At 28.9% G+C, this 17,637-nt stretch overlaps 1 protein-coding gene across 2 annotated transcripts in view; it reads right to left on the bottom strand.

Annotated features, from left to right (window-relative positions):
• Positions 1 to 17,637, bottom strand: part of LOC142332349 (voltage-gated inwardly rectifying potassium channel KCNH6-like) — a 792,659-nt gene that overhangs the window by 56,906 nt on the left and 718,116 nt on the right. For both annotated transcript variants that reach the window (XM_075378757.1, XM_075378763.1), the window contains 3 exons: positions 11,394 to 11,489; positions 9,110 to 9,259; positions 3,426 to 3,680 (listed from right to left, as the gene is read on the bottom strand). In XM_075378757.1, the coding sequence (XP_075234872.1) occupies positions 3,426 to 3,680; positions 9,110 to 9,259; positions 11,394 to 11,489 (501 nt within the window). The remainder of the gene's footprint in view (positions 1 to 3,425; positions 3,681 to 9,109; positions 9,260 to 11,393; positions 11,490 to 17,637) is intronic.

The following is a 17,637-nucleotide window of genomic DNA, read 5'->3' as shown; positions in this document are numbered from 1 at the left end:
ACACATGGCTTTTGCCAAATTCTGCAACAAGATCTCTTTTAGAAAAATAAAAAAATAAACTCATCAAACAGAAGTTTTCACAATCCTCAGTAGCTACAAAGGATAAATAACTTCTATGTTGGATGCGATATATACGTTAATGGTGAAGCTCATTCTTGGAGACTGTCAGATACAACTGTTGTTTACAGGCAGAGCCCATTTCTATGCAGCAAGGTCTTTGCTTCAAAAAACATTTCTGTGAAGAGAGAGTGTTTATTTGTTCCAAATCCTTAAGAACATTAACTGCTAGTTGGAACAAAAATACTGAAGATGCACTTGTTAATTCTGTATATACATATATATATATATATCGATTGAGACAGCTATGTGTATTTATATGATTTCAGAGCATATTGATAATTCAAAAAATGAAAGCATGGATGAAGTCACCAGAATGGCAACGAATAGTAATAATATGGATACAATCCCTATTTGAGTAGCAGATGTTCATCTAGTCAACATTATAAGAAATACTGGGATCAAAGAATGGGGTAAATTAAAAACTAATTAAAATGCAATGAAAACTATTCCTTATAAATAGAAGTCAAAACTAACTCATTAGGAACAAATGCATTGAAACAACTCAGAATCAGTCATACACGAATCACAAATTTAAATAAGTTTACTGGCAAGAAAGACCAATGTGTAATGAATCTGGTAAACTGCTCACTTTTAAACAACTACTTGAAGAAAATACAATGCATGACAACCTCAGAAAGAGGATAAATAAAGAAGGATATTGGTGCTGATTTGAGAAACGATGGAAAGAAAATAAACAATACTTGCATACCTTCATGTCAGCAGATTGCTAAAGTGTTTGTAGTAAGCATTCAGCGAAATAAGGATATGTCATTTCCTGATCCCATGTATGAAGGTCCTTTATACCTCAACATATAGTTTCTTTATTGTATTCTTTAGCCATTTGTGCATTTTACCTAAATTTTTCTAATTTTAAGATTAATTTTATATTTTATTAAAATTTCAGAGGCCTACACATCCCCTTTCATCTGATGATCCTGTGGGTGATCTTTCTTGCAAACTATGTGATAAGGGTTAATGACCTTGGTGTTCATACATACTCAAAAATAAAACAATAATAATTAAATAAATAATAATAAGGTAGTAAAGGAAAAGAATAGTACTCATATATTACACAAAAATTAAAAAAGTCAACTTGAGTAGAACCAAGAGGAGAACACATTAATAAAGACAGAATGGTGTGAAACAAGGTGGTTTTTTAATATGAAATTTCAACAAATTGAAGCTGCTCATTATTAAAAAAAACAATGAAAAAAGTTATGCACATAGAGGTCTCTTTATGATTTACTTATCGCTATGATATTATCCTTACATGCACGAGGGTAAATCAAATAAAAGCGGGATTTTTTTTTTTTTTAAATGTATTTATTAAAAAATAAAAGGCAAATATAATTTATTTTTCTACAGCTAGAAAAATAGTTTCCTGCTTTAGAAACACATTTTTCCCAGCAAACAGGAACGTTTATTATCGAAGCATTGTTGAATGAAGCTGGTTCCATCAAGAGCCAATTGCGCACAAATTCCTCCATGCCCTTGTCATCTTCAAATCGTTGCCCTCCTAGAGCTTCTTTAAGTGGCCCAAACAAATGGAAATTGCAGGGCGATAGGTCTAGACTGTAGGGAGGATGATCAAGTTGAGTCCAGTGCATTTCTTCTAGTTTTGAGACCATTAGAGCTTCAGTATGAGGCCTGGTGTAGTCATGGAGGAGGATGGCTCTCAAATCGTTGGTCTTGTCTTTTGTAGTAATATGCAACCTTCACCTCATTCAACAGCTTACAGTAGTAAGCAGCATTGACTGTGCATCGCTCATGCAAAAAATCAATCAGCAAAATGTCTTGCTGGTCAAAAAACGGTTGAAAGAACCTTGCCAGCTAAAAGTTGAGTCTTGGCTTTCAATGGGGCTGCTTCCCCTTTCCTCTGACACACCATACTGGCTTGTTTTGACTGGGGCGTGTAGTGGAGGACCCACGTTTCATTGCAGGTGACTATCTGACTCAAAAATCCATCACCTTCTTTCACAAACCTTGATGTAAGCCTCTGACTACCTCCAAATGTCTCAACTTCTGATCTGTGGTCAAAAGGCGAGGGGCCTATCCGGCACACACTTTACGAAACAGTAGGTCATTTGTGATGATTGCTTGACAGATCTCATAATTTATTTCGACGTTTTCTGCAATTTAGAATACTCTCACTCACCAATTGTCTTCAAGAATATCTGGAACCGCTCAAATGTTTTCATTTGCAATACTGGTCCGGGGACGGCAAACATGTACCTAACTTTCCACTCGTTCTTGTCCTTCCTTGAACTCTTTATGTCAGGCAAACACACAAGTCCTTGACAATGTTTGGTCCCTGAACTGTGCAGTCAATCTCCAGAAAATTTCGGTTGCATGAACTCCTTCACTAGCAAGAAATTATAATTATGTGGTGCACAGTGGAGGGGCGCATACAAGCATACACACACACATGCACACACACACACACACACACACACACACACACACACACACACACATACACACACACAGGTGTTAAAACTATAATAATCAATAGATAAAACAACAGTTTTATTATAATATCATGTAAATATTTTAATTATAAGAACCTGTAATGTTAGAAAATAAATAAAAATTCATAAAAATTGTAAGTAATTCATCAAAAACTAAAGAAACTAACAATTGTGAAATACAGCTTAGTTAACTTAGTGATATAAAAAGAAAGTAACTTTTGGGATGTTTCTGTGTAATCTGATCTTTTATCATAAAATTAATCTCATGTAAACTAATTAAACTAAGTTCAATACTTGAATAAATTATTCATGACAATGAAGTACTTTCGTGGTTTTTGAATTTCTTTTAAAAATTAAAATGAGGTTTTCTGGTACTGAAAATTGGCAACAGTAAATCAATAAAAAACAATTTTATGTCAATTTAATTGTTATAAAATGTAATCGTGTAGTAAATGTGATATACCGCTCACTATTAAGCATCTACTTGAAGAATGTGTAATGTATGACCATTTCAGAAAGAGGTATAAATTAAGAGGTAATATTGCTGCTGGTTCAAGTAATATTATTCATGTAACAGCAATCCTGGCTGATTAATAATAATTGTACTTAGATGAGTTACAAAATTGTACAATACGACTGATCAAAATTTGGGTGTCCCATAATTCAAAGCAGAAATGATTCCACCCACCTCTTAATTGGCTCATAGACCTTTGTAACAAACAGTAAAAGCATTGTTGAAGTTTAAACCATTTATCAGACTAAAAGCCATGAAATACAGGTAATTAAAAAAAAAACATTATGGCCTTGTTAATAAATCTACAAATATGTTTGGCATACCTGTTTGGTGTGTTCTGGAATGTGAAGGACTAAGGGAACCTGGAGTGGTGTAGTGCGAATGAGATGAACCCCCCGTTATATTAGTAGCACTACCACCAACTGTAGCAGGAGGAACAGATAGAGGTACATCATCTAATAGATTGGCTGTAGCTGTTGCTGAAGTGGTTGTGATTGATACATCCCCAGGGGTAGCTGGTTGCTGCTGCAAGTTCTGGTAGAGAACATGCTGAGGTGTTGGAAGACCAGATTCTGAAACTAAATTGGTATTTAACATTAAAGTTTTTCAGTTTTATGTTAATTAGTGAAGGATGAATAACTTGCAGAGTGCAAGAAAAAAAGCAATTAGATATAATAATCTTTACCACATCTTAATTAATGATCAAACTTGTAAGTATGTCATTTTTATTAAAGTTCCAAACCAAGTACCATTTGTTTTAAAGATAAATTTTTCACTTTTCTCTTTACATTTTAATATTAATATATAACACATAGAGGATAATATGGTGTAATATAATATTTTTAGGAATTGCTTTTTCTGAAGTTTACTACTTGTTTGTTAATATAATTTTCAATTAATATTAAATAGATTTCAAACATCTGAATACAGTACTGGTCTTGTGGTGTTTTTTTTTTTTTAGTAAATTAAGGCAAGCAAGCCACATCACGCTGACATCAATGCCCAATATATATATTTTTTGTAATGTGCAACATCAAAGGCAACATGTATTATAAGCATTTGCACTCCACTCAGACAGGACCTTCTTAAACCAATAGACTCTGCATATAACATCACATAGAGCAGAATTCCACTTGCAGGATACAATCACATTCTTACATTACAAAAAAAAAATCAAGCAGTAGTCACTCACCTTTATAAAAATATAGAGACTCTTCTTTCTTACTTATATATTTTTTTAAATTAAATTTTCTTATGAAAGTTTTTGCACCACAGTACGGAAATATTCTAGTTACAGCAAATGAATATGACTAGTTACAAAATAGTAACTAGTTATAAGCAGTCTAGTCACTGATTATCACTTTTCTTCAAATCAAATAACAATTCAATAACTGTTTGATCATAAATTATTTAGTTTGAAACAGTTATTCAATAATCACTGTTTGTCAATATAGAAAAGGGATTAAACTTCATGAACATATGCATTTTATGAAAGGTAGGTATACAGCAAGCACAGATGTTTATTGCATGCAAACAAGGAGATGTGAATCATAAATAAATACTTCTTTTTTTTATTCAGATTATTTACCCAAGTAATTCATTATATTAAACTGAAATTTCTGCTGTTTAATTTTTTTTAATTTTAATCGATTTTATACAGAATTCATGTATAGCTCTTAATTCCCTTATATATATAAATGAGAATCCACCGCTGCAATACAATCCTGTAATTTGATACTATTTAATTGAGAAATTGTGATACTGTTAACTACATAATGCTATAATTTTTCTACTCTTTTAAAATACACTAAAGAATATGATAAAAGATAAAGTATTTTGTTATAAGTAATTAATCAGGACTAGTTTTCCTTCATTACTTCATATCATTTTCACAGAGACCTTTGCTTCTTTAGAAGAGAAAAATTTGTATGAAATTACAAATCATGTACTTGCAGAGATATATTGACTATTGCATCTCAGTCATTGATCATCACTCATACACTCCAAAAACTTTGACAAAACAGAGTAGTAGTTAATCTTAATCACTGTTGTTTTTAATGTTTTCAACTATTTTATTATCTCTTTACCTTTCTGATCGGTTACCTTCCTTAACTGCTTGTAATTTATTAACTTTGCTTGCAAGTTAGTTCAATCAAGTTTTCAGCTTTTGCAATTGTTCAGGACAAGATATTTTGATTTTCTTTATTTCTTAGTTCATTTTTCACATTATTCTCTTGCACTACTATTTTAATAAACAGGTTGACTGCCATTGTCAATTATCTTGAAAATTTTCTTTTAAGGATAAAATTAGAATTTTACCCATTGCAAATTGATTGTAAAAGTATTTAATTTCATTATCTAATCATATTTCATAGTTTTCTAACTTTCATCCATTTTTGTTTCTGTATGACAATTTATAACTGTTTGAAAAAAAGGATTCTGTTTTACGTCATCAGCTATTCAAATTGTAATGAAAAGAATTTTAATGAATTTCTAGGAGAAATATGAAAACAAGTAATTTATAAACAAATACTTTATCATATATTTCAGTAAGATTGCACATATTGCTGCAGTTTTCAGTTCTGTTACAAAATTCATTTCTGCTTTTATATGTGATAATGAATATGCATTGAAGCACTGAAATCTTTACTACAGTTATTTTATTTTATGAAAATTATATAATATATTAATTAATATAAATACATATTTATTTAGGGTATATTTTCTGTATGTATTAAACTTTATTAGCCGAGTGAAACTTGGCCAAGCAGAAAAAATTACAATTCTTTGTATGCAGTAATCATCATTAATTTTTTTTCTTTGTTAGGAAAACTAAGAATCTACCTTAAAACAATGAAAGAAGGAAAACTTGCATCAAATAATTTTTAAGAATAATATATTTCTTGAGAAATGTCAGAGAGAAAAATGGAAGGTGAAAAGAGAACAGAAAAAACGGGGTGAAGATAATTGATTTATAAAAACATTATTATGAGAGAAAGACATACTATACGCAAAGTTCAATGGGGAGAAACTTGCATAAGATGGATCAGTTGAACTGTAGAAGACCAGTGATGATTGATAGGTTGTTTTTAAAAATATATTTTAAAGTTATTTACAAATTAAAAAAATAAATTAACAAAAAAAATCATATTATTCTTTTCAGAATCTATTGTAAGCTCAATATAGTTTGAACTTATTCTTGTCTCATCTTAGACCAACCATTCTTGAGAAACTGTTACATTAACATGAACATACATTGGACTGCTGAACTACGCTGGTAACATGGACATTTACATTCAATAAAAATTAATTGAGCATTTTCCCACATTTGAACCTGAGGTCCACCAGCAATACAGAACAAGTCCAACAAACAAGGAATATATTAACTGCTTATCCAGTAGATGAATAATTGACAATAACACTGATAAACATAATTTTTGTTTCCTAACATGGGATAGATGATTTTAATCTGTTTTTTGATGCTGAAAACAAATATGAACTCAGATCTTTTTATCACCCACCATTTTTGAAAAATTTTTAAATTTTAATTAAAGGATTTTTTTCATTTTTCTTTGTATAGTTAGCATTTTAAGCTCCTATATTGTATTTTGTTAGCTCCTTTTTAAATGTTTAACTTTGTTAACATAATTTGTAAGCTATAAATAAACAATGCTAGACAAAGAATTCATTCATATCATAGTCACATATTACGACATGTATCTATGGTTTGGCGTGAACCAAAGGATCATGTAACTGATTGTTACTTTTGTTTAACAAGTGTGTCTGGAATTTCTAAAAAATCTAAACATACTTAAAATATCCTTCATTGCAATCTGCAATCAGGCCTGTACCTCAGTGAAATTATTCAATTCCTGAGCAATCAGTGAATGTATGTTTCAAAAGTAGCTATGAAGAATCAGGCTGTACTGAAGCTGACAACAATGATTTTGATTTTGAATTATCTTCCAATAAGCCACTTCTTATATCCCAAGGTGAATTAAATGAGTTTGTTAGAGATTTAAATTTATCAAAAAATTAATCTGAACTGTTAGGATCAAGACTGCAAGGCTGGAATTTACTTTAAAAAAATACAAAAATGTTGGGCTTTCAAATCCAACAAGAAAGACTTTGTCAGTACTTTATTGATGAAAATAATTTGGTTTATTGCTTAAATATTGATGAGCTTATGTTGCACTTAGGATAAGTTCATAAACCTGAAGACTGGCACCTTTTCATCGATTCGTCCAAATATAGTTTAAAAGTGGTTCTACTACACAATGGTAACAAATATCCTTTGATACCAGTTGCTTATGATATTAATTTGAAAGAGACAATAACGTGATGAAAGACATTCTTGAAAAAATAAATTATAAAAAACATAGCTAGAACATATGTGATGATTTGAAAGTAATAGGTATTTTGTTAAGCATGCAGTTAGGCTATAGTAAGTACATGTGTTTTCTTTGCAAATGGGACAGCTGAGCTAGGGATAAACATTATGTTATCAAAAAGTGGAAGAAATGAGACAACTTAACTCCAAATGGGAAAAATATTATTCATTAGTTGAATCCAAAACAAATATTTTTACCCCCTCTCTGTATCAAGCTAGGACTAATGAAAAACTCTGTAAAAGTAATGAAGAAGATTTTTTTGATTTTTGTACATCAGGCAGAAATTTCCGAATGTTAGTGAAGGAAAAATTAAAGAAGGAATATTTGTTGTCCTCAAATAAGAGAGTTGGTCAAAGATGATGTATTTAACTTAATGTTAAATAATGTAGAAGATGCAGGTTGGGCTTAATTTAAAGATGTTTAACAAAAATCCGACAATTACCATGATATTGTTAATCAACTTCTTATTTCATACAGAGCTATGGGATGTAACACGGTGAAAATTTCCAAGACATTTCAGTGAAGGAAAGCTGCTGTAAAGGGAAATGGAATTCTAACATGCTAGCCAATTACTGTTGGACATTAATTTGGGATGTGTCTGAGAATATTTATAAAAAGAAAAGCATCAGCGAAATCATTGTAACACAGGTATGGCCATGCAAAATTATAAATTTTACAAATTTAAACTATATTTTCCCTTACTTTTTTTGAAACATAATTTATTTAAAACTAAGGGTGATAGAAAAATTGTATTTACAGATCTGTAATGTATGCAAAAGAACAGTTCATACTTTGAGACACATTTAAAAAATTTTTATTGTTTATCAGTGTAATCTTAATAAAAGGTGATTTTTTATTTTAAGCTCAGTTTAGGATTTTTGTTTTTATTATATTAATTATCATCATTATACCATATTATTATTTCCATGTAAGATAAAACATTGCCCATAAGTAGAGTCCTACACCAGTTCATCCCTCTGTGTACTATAAGCATGCTTCTTTGAAGGTCAAAGTAGAAAATATTTTTCACTTTACTTAATTTATTGATTATATTATTAGATTAATATTTGTTAACAGTGTGAAAATAATTATTGTATATGAAGTGATGCAAATTAGTTCCATAATATTTTTGTGCAAAAGAAGAAATACACTCCTCAGGTTCAAGAAATCATATAACAGGTATACAAACCATTACAATGTAGGATTTAATTATTTTGGTGCTCATAGTTGGCTATTTTGTCAGTCAACTGGTTAATTTAAAAACATTCTTTGAAAATATTAAATAGATACATTATTAGTAATAAATTTAATGTAAAACCTTATTTGCTACATTCTAAGAGGTTGAACAAAAAACTTGCACTCACAGAGCAACTTATAAAGGGATAGTAGAAAAATACAATGTTAACTGGGTTTTGTTTAAAACAGATTTATTCTACATAGGTGTAATAAAATCAGATCGGATACATGATTACATATCTTAATAATATACTGACTAATAAATAAGCTTTTTTTTTTATTTTTACTCAAAGAGCTTCCATTGTATTATGACACCAAGCTCTTATTCTACTCGATCTACTGAAGTGTGATAAGTGCTGTTACAACTACAAACTGCATACTTGGATCCTGGTGTTCCAACAGGGGTTGTGTTTCTCTCGTGCAGTCTACAGATGAGGATGGGGGAGAGACCCTTATTTCTTGTCTGGAATGCTTCATGTTGTGAGAACTGCTTGAGCGTCTCATTCGAGAGTCCAAAGCAGAGGCACGTCCTACAAAGCCAATACATTGATCTACAGCACATCTAATCTACGTTTACAAAACATTCAGCAAAAATATAGTTTTCTTCATACATTTATATATATATATATTAGAAAGGAGAGAGAAAATGCAGAATATTTAGAATATTTAATGCAGTTTTATCTCTTTTATTCTTTAAATAATGATCTCTTTTTAAAAGTCTGGTAAAAATATGGAAATTTTTATCAGTAGTATCTTATACTGTTAAGTGAAAAATAAAATAAAAAGTGTAACAAATAATAATAATAATAATAAATAATACTAAAGTATTAACATATAAGAAACTTTTCAAAAAGTTGCAACATGAATTAATTTCATGTAGTGAAGATGCAAAGTAAAAGTTAGAATTAAGATATACAACCAGATATTGAAATGTTCTCAGCCTGATCCACTTCCCAAGTTTGTCATTACAGCTAGAAAAAATGTAATCTTTTTTTTATTTTAAAGAGGCAATTTATTGCAGTATTATAGTGCTCATTTTTAACTGTTTTACATTTTTTAAGATACCATGTTGACAAAAATAAAATTGTCAAGAGCTATAATCTATACTACCATGAAGTTCTTGTTCCTCCAGAAAAAAACTTCCGAAGATGCGAGAAACTTCACATGATGCAAGAATTGATTGGAAAATGCCCAATATATTTAACTAAGAAGTATTGTACAAATTCTTCAAAATGATTTAAGACCAAAGGTAACTTACAAAAATAGACACATTCAAATATAAGCTCCAAAAATATTGTGATTTCTTGCAGATGAGAGAATCTTTTCTTAAATAATTATACAGAAAGTAAAGATATTAGAAAACGAAATGATATGAGAAATAAAATACTGAGGACATCTACAAGTTGAGTTTGCAATACTCTGAGGAAGTACTTCATTTTTTATAATTTTTGGAGTCAATCACTGGTTAAAAAATGATTACACTATATAATTAAGAAACCTAGAAACAGAACTTACAGTGATGGCACTTGAGTTTTCATGACTGAAGAAATTAAAGAAATAGTTTTTTGGGATAAGTAAGGTACTTTGGTTACTGAAAACCTTCAGAAAGACCAGGTAGAAACTTAAGAATTCTACTATAACTAATTTGTTAATTACAGGAAATACTGAAAGAAAAATGTAAGGAATACAGCAAAAGGTTTTTCATTATGGATCATTTGGGTTAGAGAGCACAATAGTCTACCTTAGTAGATCCTGCACTACCAAAATATTTCCTCTCTCAAAATCCTAAAAGAAAATATCTGGATGAATACCACTTTTCAATTTTATTTTTGTAGTCAGTTACCAGACTTCTTTTTGAATGATCAAAGGTACTTTGGAAATTAAACACTATAAAAGTGTACAGCATTGGAAGGAATATGTAGAACAGAACATAACATTCATGGCTCTGGTACATTCTGTTCTTGGTTGGGGTGAGAACTTTCCATCACACTCTTTTGTGTATTCCATCTGACTCGGAAAATTATAAATAAGTTCGTAAATTAACAAAGTGAATAGCTTCTACCTTTAATCACCTATTAAATATAAAACAAAGCAGCTGAATATTTTATTCAATTTATTACACATGATCTTTTAATTTTCAAATATTTGAAGTCAGTTCTTAAAACAGTAAAAATATACATACATTTAATAAACATTTATATTTAGTAATAAACCAGTCTTAGAAGAATTTTATTATTTTGCCTTCAACTAATAAAGATGAAGTAAGTAACAAATGAACAATGTATTCACTCTTCATGGTCAGTTACAAAACTAACTTCTTTGTTATCAATTTTTGTTGAAAATTAATATTTCAACATAACAAGATTCAAATAGTAAAAAATCTTAAGATTTAAAAAAGTTAAAAAAGAGATATTGATCATTTTTTCACACATTTCAAGATAAATGCGCATATGTGTATCATTAATAATATTTCTTTATTTCAATTATAATCAATGAAACTAATAAAATCAAATAATTTATTATAAATATCTCAAAAATATAAAAAAATTCTTAGAGGTACTTATTGCAAGCAAATCTATTTAAAATACACACACTAAATATATAATTAAATACTAGATATTTTCTAGAACAAGCAAAGGTAAGCGAGCAAGCAAATCTACATACCAGTATGATTAGAAGAGTCGTCCTTAATACCAGGTTTGGAAGAAAGTCCATGCAACCGCAGGTCTGTCAGGCTACGTTTCAGTTGACTGAACATGCCTGAGTGAATCAACACACATTCACACTACTTCATGAAGTCAACATCACATACTAAATATAATAACTCATGCTTACAGGCTCAAAAATCAAGCAGCAAAATATTAAAAAATTTTTTTATTGTATTGTTTGGCAAAATAAATCTTCTAAAATAAATATGCAATACTATATTCATTCATACAATGAAATGTAAGTAAATTTGTATGACAATGGGTTTCATTCAGTGGGAAAGAAATGATATGAATACAAATATTCACAACACACACATACATACACAGTTTATTATTGAAAAAGGAAAACAAATTAAGTATCCCATGTCATATATCTAAAAACATGTTTGCAACAACTAAAAAAAGTACAATAAATATTAATAAACAACTGAAAATTAAATTTTTTCTTGTACATGCATTTGATCCTCTACACTAAAAATAGTTTGGAAATCTGTGACTTAAAACAGAGTGTTACGTGTACTTGAAAAAATTAAATTGACAACCATTTTTTAAACAAGAAATAAATGTAAAAAAATTAATTTCTAATTAAATACAATTTCATAAATTCCATGGAAAGAAATATCTGTGTGTTAAAAAAGTCTTAAATTGTCAGAGAAGCAACAGTATTTTTGGCTACAAAGGCAACAGCATTTTTAAACAGAAAATACTCTAATGTAAACTGCAGATTAAGCAGGAGAGGGAAAAATATTTAATAATTTATTTATTTGTTCACATTGACAACTACAGTTTGGGATCATATTACAGATACCATCTTCTTTTTTTATGATTCACTACATTTTACATTAACTCAGATAGTACTGGGAGAATTAAGCTAATTCTTAAATTCAATTGAGATAAGAGATAAGGAAACTATAAATGATGATTGGATGAATAATTTATTTATGAGAATATAACAAACCAGAGAGATGGATGAGCAGATACATACTGTTTATATTGTGAATTTTTAGTACAAAAAGAAATATAAAATGACTTTTCTAATTAAGAAATGCACAACTTTTTAAAAATTCACACTTTTGATATGAAGTTTTATTTTTTCAGTAAAACATTACATTGTTAAAAATACTCTCAATTAATGTAAGATGTTTCTATTAACTTGTAGTTTATTATATATATCTTTTGTTTTTTAATCTTTCTGTATAAGTTTATTTTCAAGTGGTTACTGAAAATCACTTCCCCTAATTACCATACCATCATAAATAAATAAAATTTTCCCTTATTGTTGAAAAAATTATACCTCAACCTCTTAAATTAGAAGAGATGAAGATTTTCTGTATTTAAAAATGCAGAATAATCATCATTTCAGTTTTATCTAAATTACAATGACATTTCTAGATGAAAAAAGACAGTGATTGTAGTTTCTGCTGGGAATTAAACATGAATCTCAGATACAATATTAAAACTAAAATTGGGATAATATATTTTATTTTTCTTTAATAATAATAAATTACTTTGTAATTAAAATTAAAATCGTGAATGGTTTTACTATATTTTGGAGTTATATTTCTATCAATTTGTGTAAATTCATTACATTATTAAAATTCATTATAAAAACTAAAAGAAATCTGTTGAAAATTCTACTTCTTACTACTTAAGACTTGACTACATCTGCCAAATATTTCATACATTTTTAGAAAACACTGTTATATTATTTTTAATACTAATTAATATTATTGTTATATAATGTAAGGCAATATTTCTTTCTCAATAACCCTCCTAAATTTAAATTATTTTACAGGATTACAAACTATTTTCTAAGTAAATGCTGTTTTAGATAGGAATGATTATTTAAAAAAATTATTAAACATTACGACTCTGTGCCTGGTTTCAGTTGCTGCTTGTTTGGGTATTAGCAATCCTTTTTCACTATCTTTTTTCTTCTCATTTCTCTTGTTAAAAATTCAAAAAGGCACAATCAAACAAACGCAAAAAAAATACGGTTTACTGTTTTGAACTACAAGGAAATTTTGCTGAAAAAAATTCGCAGATAGAAAAAGGGATCACAATTAAGTCAGCAGATTGTTGTTGAGAGCAAAAATAATTATGAAGGGTATGTTCTGCTTGACTGTGTGATTTGACACTGCAAGTTGCACACAGGTTTTACTTGGGCAGTTCAAGAGACATTTTTTTAACCATTCACAACAGCTCAGACTAGTACTGAGTGACTACCATTTCTTCATCTACTTGCTTCCAAGCTATCCAGCAATTTTAAATTAAAACTGGCTGGGTACACTGGCAGCAAAATTTTTGAATGTGGGTCTGTGAAAGCTAGTATTACACTATAAGTGCTTGAATATAAGCAGTGTCTGTGTAAAGAAGTAGTGTAGAAATGTAAGTAACCTATGCATGTAATAAAATTTTTCTCTAATTTTCTTTCATTGGCCAGCAGGAAGTAAATTTTGATGACATAATTTTGGCTAGATAGTCCACATGGATTTCTATTTTGTTAAATTATTTATTTTATTTTTATTTTTTAATTTAATATAAGTAAATGGCTTCATATTTCTACATATGCAATTTTTAATTTTAATTTCAATTTAAAATTTTTATTTTATTTTGATTTTAATTTAAGTTTGGAAGAAGAAATTAAAATTATCTTGAAATCCTAAATCTTCATTATAATATAAAATGATTTTTAATTTCAATTTTAATATCTAGTCGTACGGTAGAATGACGACGGCGAGAGTTATCTAACGGCGGAAACATCGAAGATTTATTTACTCTGACCAACTCGCAAATCGACATTTCAAAATTTTTAAAATATAAAAAAATAAATAATTTTGATGAAATAAAGCTACATATCATCGCAGAAATAGATGATGTTAATGAATATAGTGTTTTTTTTTTATAAATATGTAATAATTTTGTAATTTCACGTTTTTTAATTTGAAAGTGTGAAATTTTTGTTCTTCTAACCCTCAGTTTTTTCCTAACCAATTTATGAATCACGTCGCTAGATAGCAGTACTTGATAGTACTAGGTAAAATATACTTGAAATAATAAATTTAAAAGAAAATTTTAAAGAGATTATACTAGTTTTATTAAAAAAGGAATAAATAAAACAGAAATAAATTGGTAAAATTTTTATTCTTCAATTAGAACTATTTGGTGGCGCTTGGGTCATATTTCGAAAAATTGTATTTATGTATTAAATAAAAATTATATTTATTTTTCATAAAAATAAGAAGAATCTTATTATTAACAGGTGAATACTGACTAGACTTGATGTATCGTCCAATCAACCAATCGCATGGTTTCAGAATTTTGCATATTCTTGCTGTTGTACTTGAGTGGAATATTTCTATTTAACTTAGGTTAAAATTTTTTCGGAGCATTTGGTAAAGTCTTTTCAACTTGATCATCAGCTACATAGTATTAGTTTCATAGATAATTTGAATTATAATTCTGATGCTCTTATTCTTAACAATATTAACACAAAACAAAAAATACTTTTTAATAATGGCTCTGTACAACATCCTATCATTTGAAGATTTTACCTTTCAATAAATAAGTACTTATTAACAATAAGTAATATTTAATGTATTTTTATTAGGTTGATATTGTACATGTTCTATATGTCCAATTCATATTTTTTCAAGTAAAAACTTGATTATACTTTTAAAAATCAATTTAGTGATATAAGGCTATAGTAAACCACATTCTTTAAATAACATAATTATAAAATGAAATACATTCTAGAAAATAACATAATTTTAACATTGGTTTAGTCATCAATGATATTATTTATCGTGGTTAAAAAAATGTCTGAATATGATTGTAAATTTTACAATTTTAATGGTTTTATTTTGAATAAATAAAGTTTGATAACTTTCATAACAATTTCGGAACACTTTCATGATATATTGCTTAAAAGAGACAGTCTAAAAATTTAATCTTCCTCAAAACTTCATTGAAGATGAATTGACTTTTTCTGGTATAACTTAAGCATTTGTTAGTCAAATAAATACAATAAGCTTTTGATATTTCTAATATTTTAATGAATAAAAATACTTTTGTGTGTAATTTCGAATTAGAAAAGCGTTACTTTATCATCTTGAAAATTATATTTTGATTTCAATACACATTTTTATTTTTTTTCAGCTCGCAGTATTATTTTCGCGTCAAGTATTTCGGACAATTTATCAAGAAACATTTAAATTCATCTCTTGTAAATCATTATAGATACAATGTAGATGTTCAATCTGAAAAAAATACTATTACAGTTCATTGTTTTCAAACCCTGCAGAAAGTCAGAAACTTTGGATACAGCACACATTCAGAGTTATTGAGTCTACAACATAGTTTACCAAAAGCAATGGCATACCACGAAAGACTAGTGGAAATTCAAAAGGGTTTTGAATATATTGAGGAAATTATTAAAATTAAATTGAAGAGAACGAAAAAGACTCGGAAATAATCGATGAATCATTAGAATATTGCCCTATTGAGGCCAATGAAGCAATGAAAAGATTACAGAGACATTGTACAACTTGGAAAATTTTGAGATGGACAATATTCTTGCGCAATTAAATGAAGATTAGAAACGTATATAAAATGCGTAGAAAACAATAATGATCAAATCTTAAGATTTTTCGTCACTGTTGAAGGAGGGACCGGTAAAAGTTTTCTTATCCGCGCAATAAGGTGTTGAGTTAAACAATTGACTAAAACTCGGTTAAACAACAATTGAATAAAAGTGTTTCTGTAACTGCTCCAACTGTATCGCTGCGCACAACATTAGGACTAACAATCCAGTCTTTTTCAACTGCTTGTAGAACATGATGCTACTTCAAAATATAAACCATTGTCAGACATGGGATTGAAATCAATACGAGAAAACTTGAAAAACCTGCCTTTAATCATTACTGATGAAATTTTTATGTTTAACATATCTTTTATGTATATAAATCTTAGATGTGAAATATTCGACACTTCTGATGAACAAGATGGTTGGTTTGGAAAACGACACAGTTTATTATTTGGAGATTTGTTGCAACTTTAACCATTGCGTGACAATCCAACTTACATAAAAATTACTTCAGATGAAACCAACTAATACTTCGGATCATTTGGTTCCTTTGATTTATGGAAGATTCTTTTCAATTACGATGAATTCATTATCAGTGTGCTATAAAAAAACGATTTAGAATATTGAAAAGTGCTATCTCGAATTAGAATCTGTCACTTGAACAACGACGATTTAAAACAACTTAATTCAAGAAAATTTGTTTTTACAAATACTGACTACAATAATAATTTGCTCGAATTGTGCAATTACATCGATTAAGTACCAATAGAGAGGTTATGTCTTATAGCAACCCGTTACATGTGTGAAACATTAGATACTGAAATAAATGTTAAGACCGCATCTCTTATGAAGAAATTGAATTAGGTGATTATGATTTATTAGATTGTGCAACCTATTTGAGGTAAAAATCAATAAAGCTTTAAAATCAGATGATGAAAATTGTTTTATGACTGGAGGTCTTCCTAAGATCATTACTAAAAACATTTGTGCTAACGTCATGTTGACCAGAAATATCGATGTAACTCAAGGATTTGTTAATGGTATTGTAGGTATTGTAAAAAGTATAAAAGAATAATTGATGATAAAAATTATGTTCAACAAGTAACGATTACTTTATTTTCTGAGGAAGAACGTACGGTTGAAAGAATAAGTGTTAAATTTGAATTGATGGACAAAGTTTTCGTCATGTAGAAAAAATTTCCTAAATATTTAAGCTATGCTATCACCATACATAAATCACAAGGAATGAGTATAAAAAATTCCTTCGTAGATGCTGGTAATAATATTTTTTATAGTTTGTCAAGCATGCGTTGCTTTTTCAACAACGCCTATTAAGGGATTGCATTTGATCAATTTTGATCCATCCTCGAACAAGGCCAGTTCTGAAGCAGTACATGAATACAATGGGTTAAAAAGTAAATATAGGCCTGATATTATAGTTCTTGAAGAGGGAAAAATGAATTTAAAAAAGTAAAGATTGATATTTGGGTTATGCCTAAACATATCAAGGAGTGCCAAGAATCGAATGATGGAAGTGATATAAACCAAGATAGAGAATTGCACGGTTTTTCTAATTGTGATTCAGTTTCTTGTTATGCCAATTCAGTTATTCAAT

This window comes from Lycorma delicatula, chromosome 1 (genome assembly GCF_047948215.1).
Source record: "Lycorma delicatula isolate Av1 chromosome 1, ASM4794821v1, whole genome shotgun sequence".
Lineage (NCBI taxonomy): Eukaryota > Metazoa > Arthropoda > Insecta > Hemiptera > Fulgoridae > Lycorma > Lycorma delicatula.
Note: the sequence above shows the minus strand (reverse complement) of the source record. Positions and strands in the feature narration are given on the sequence as shown.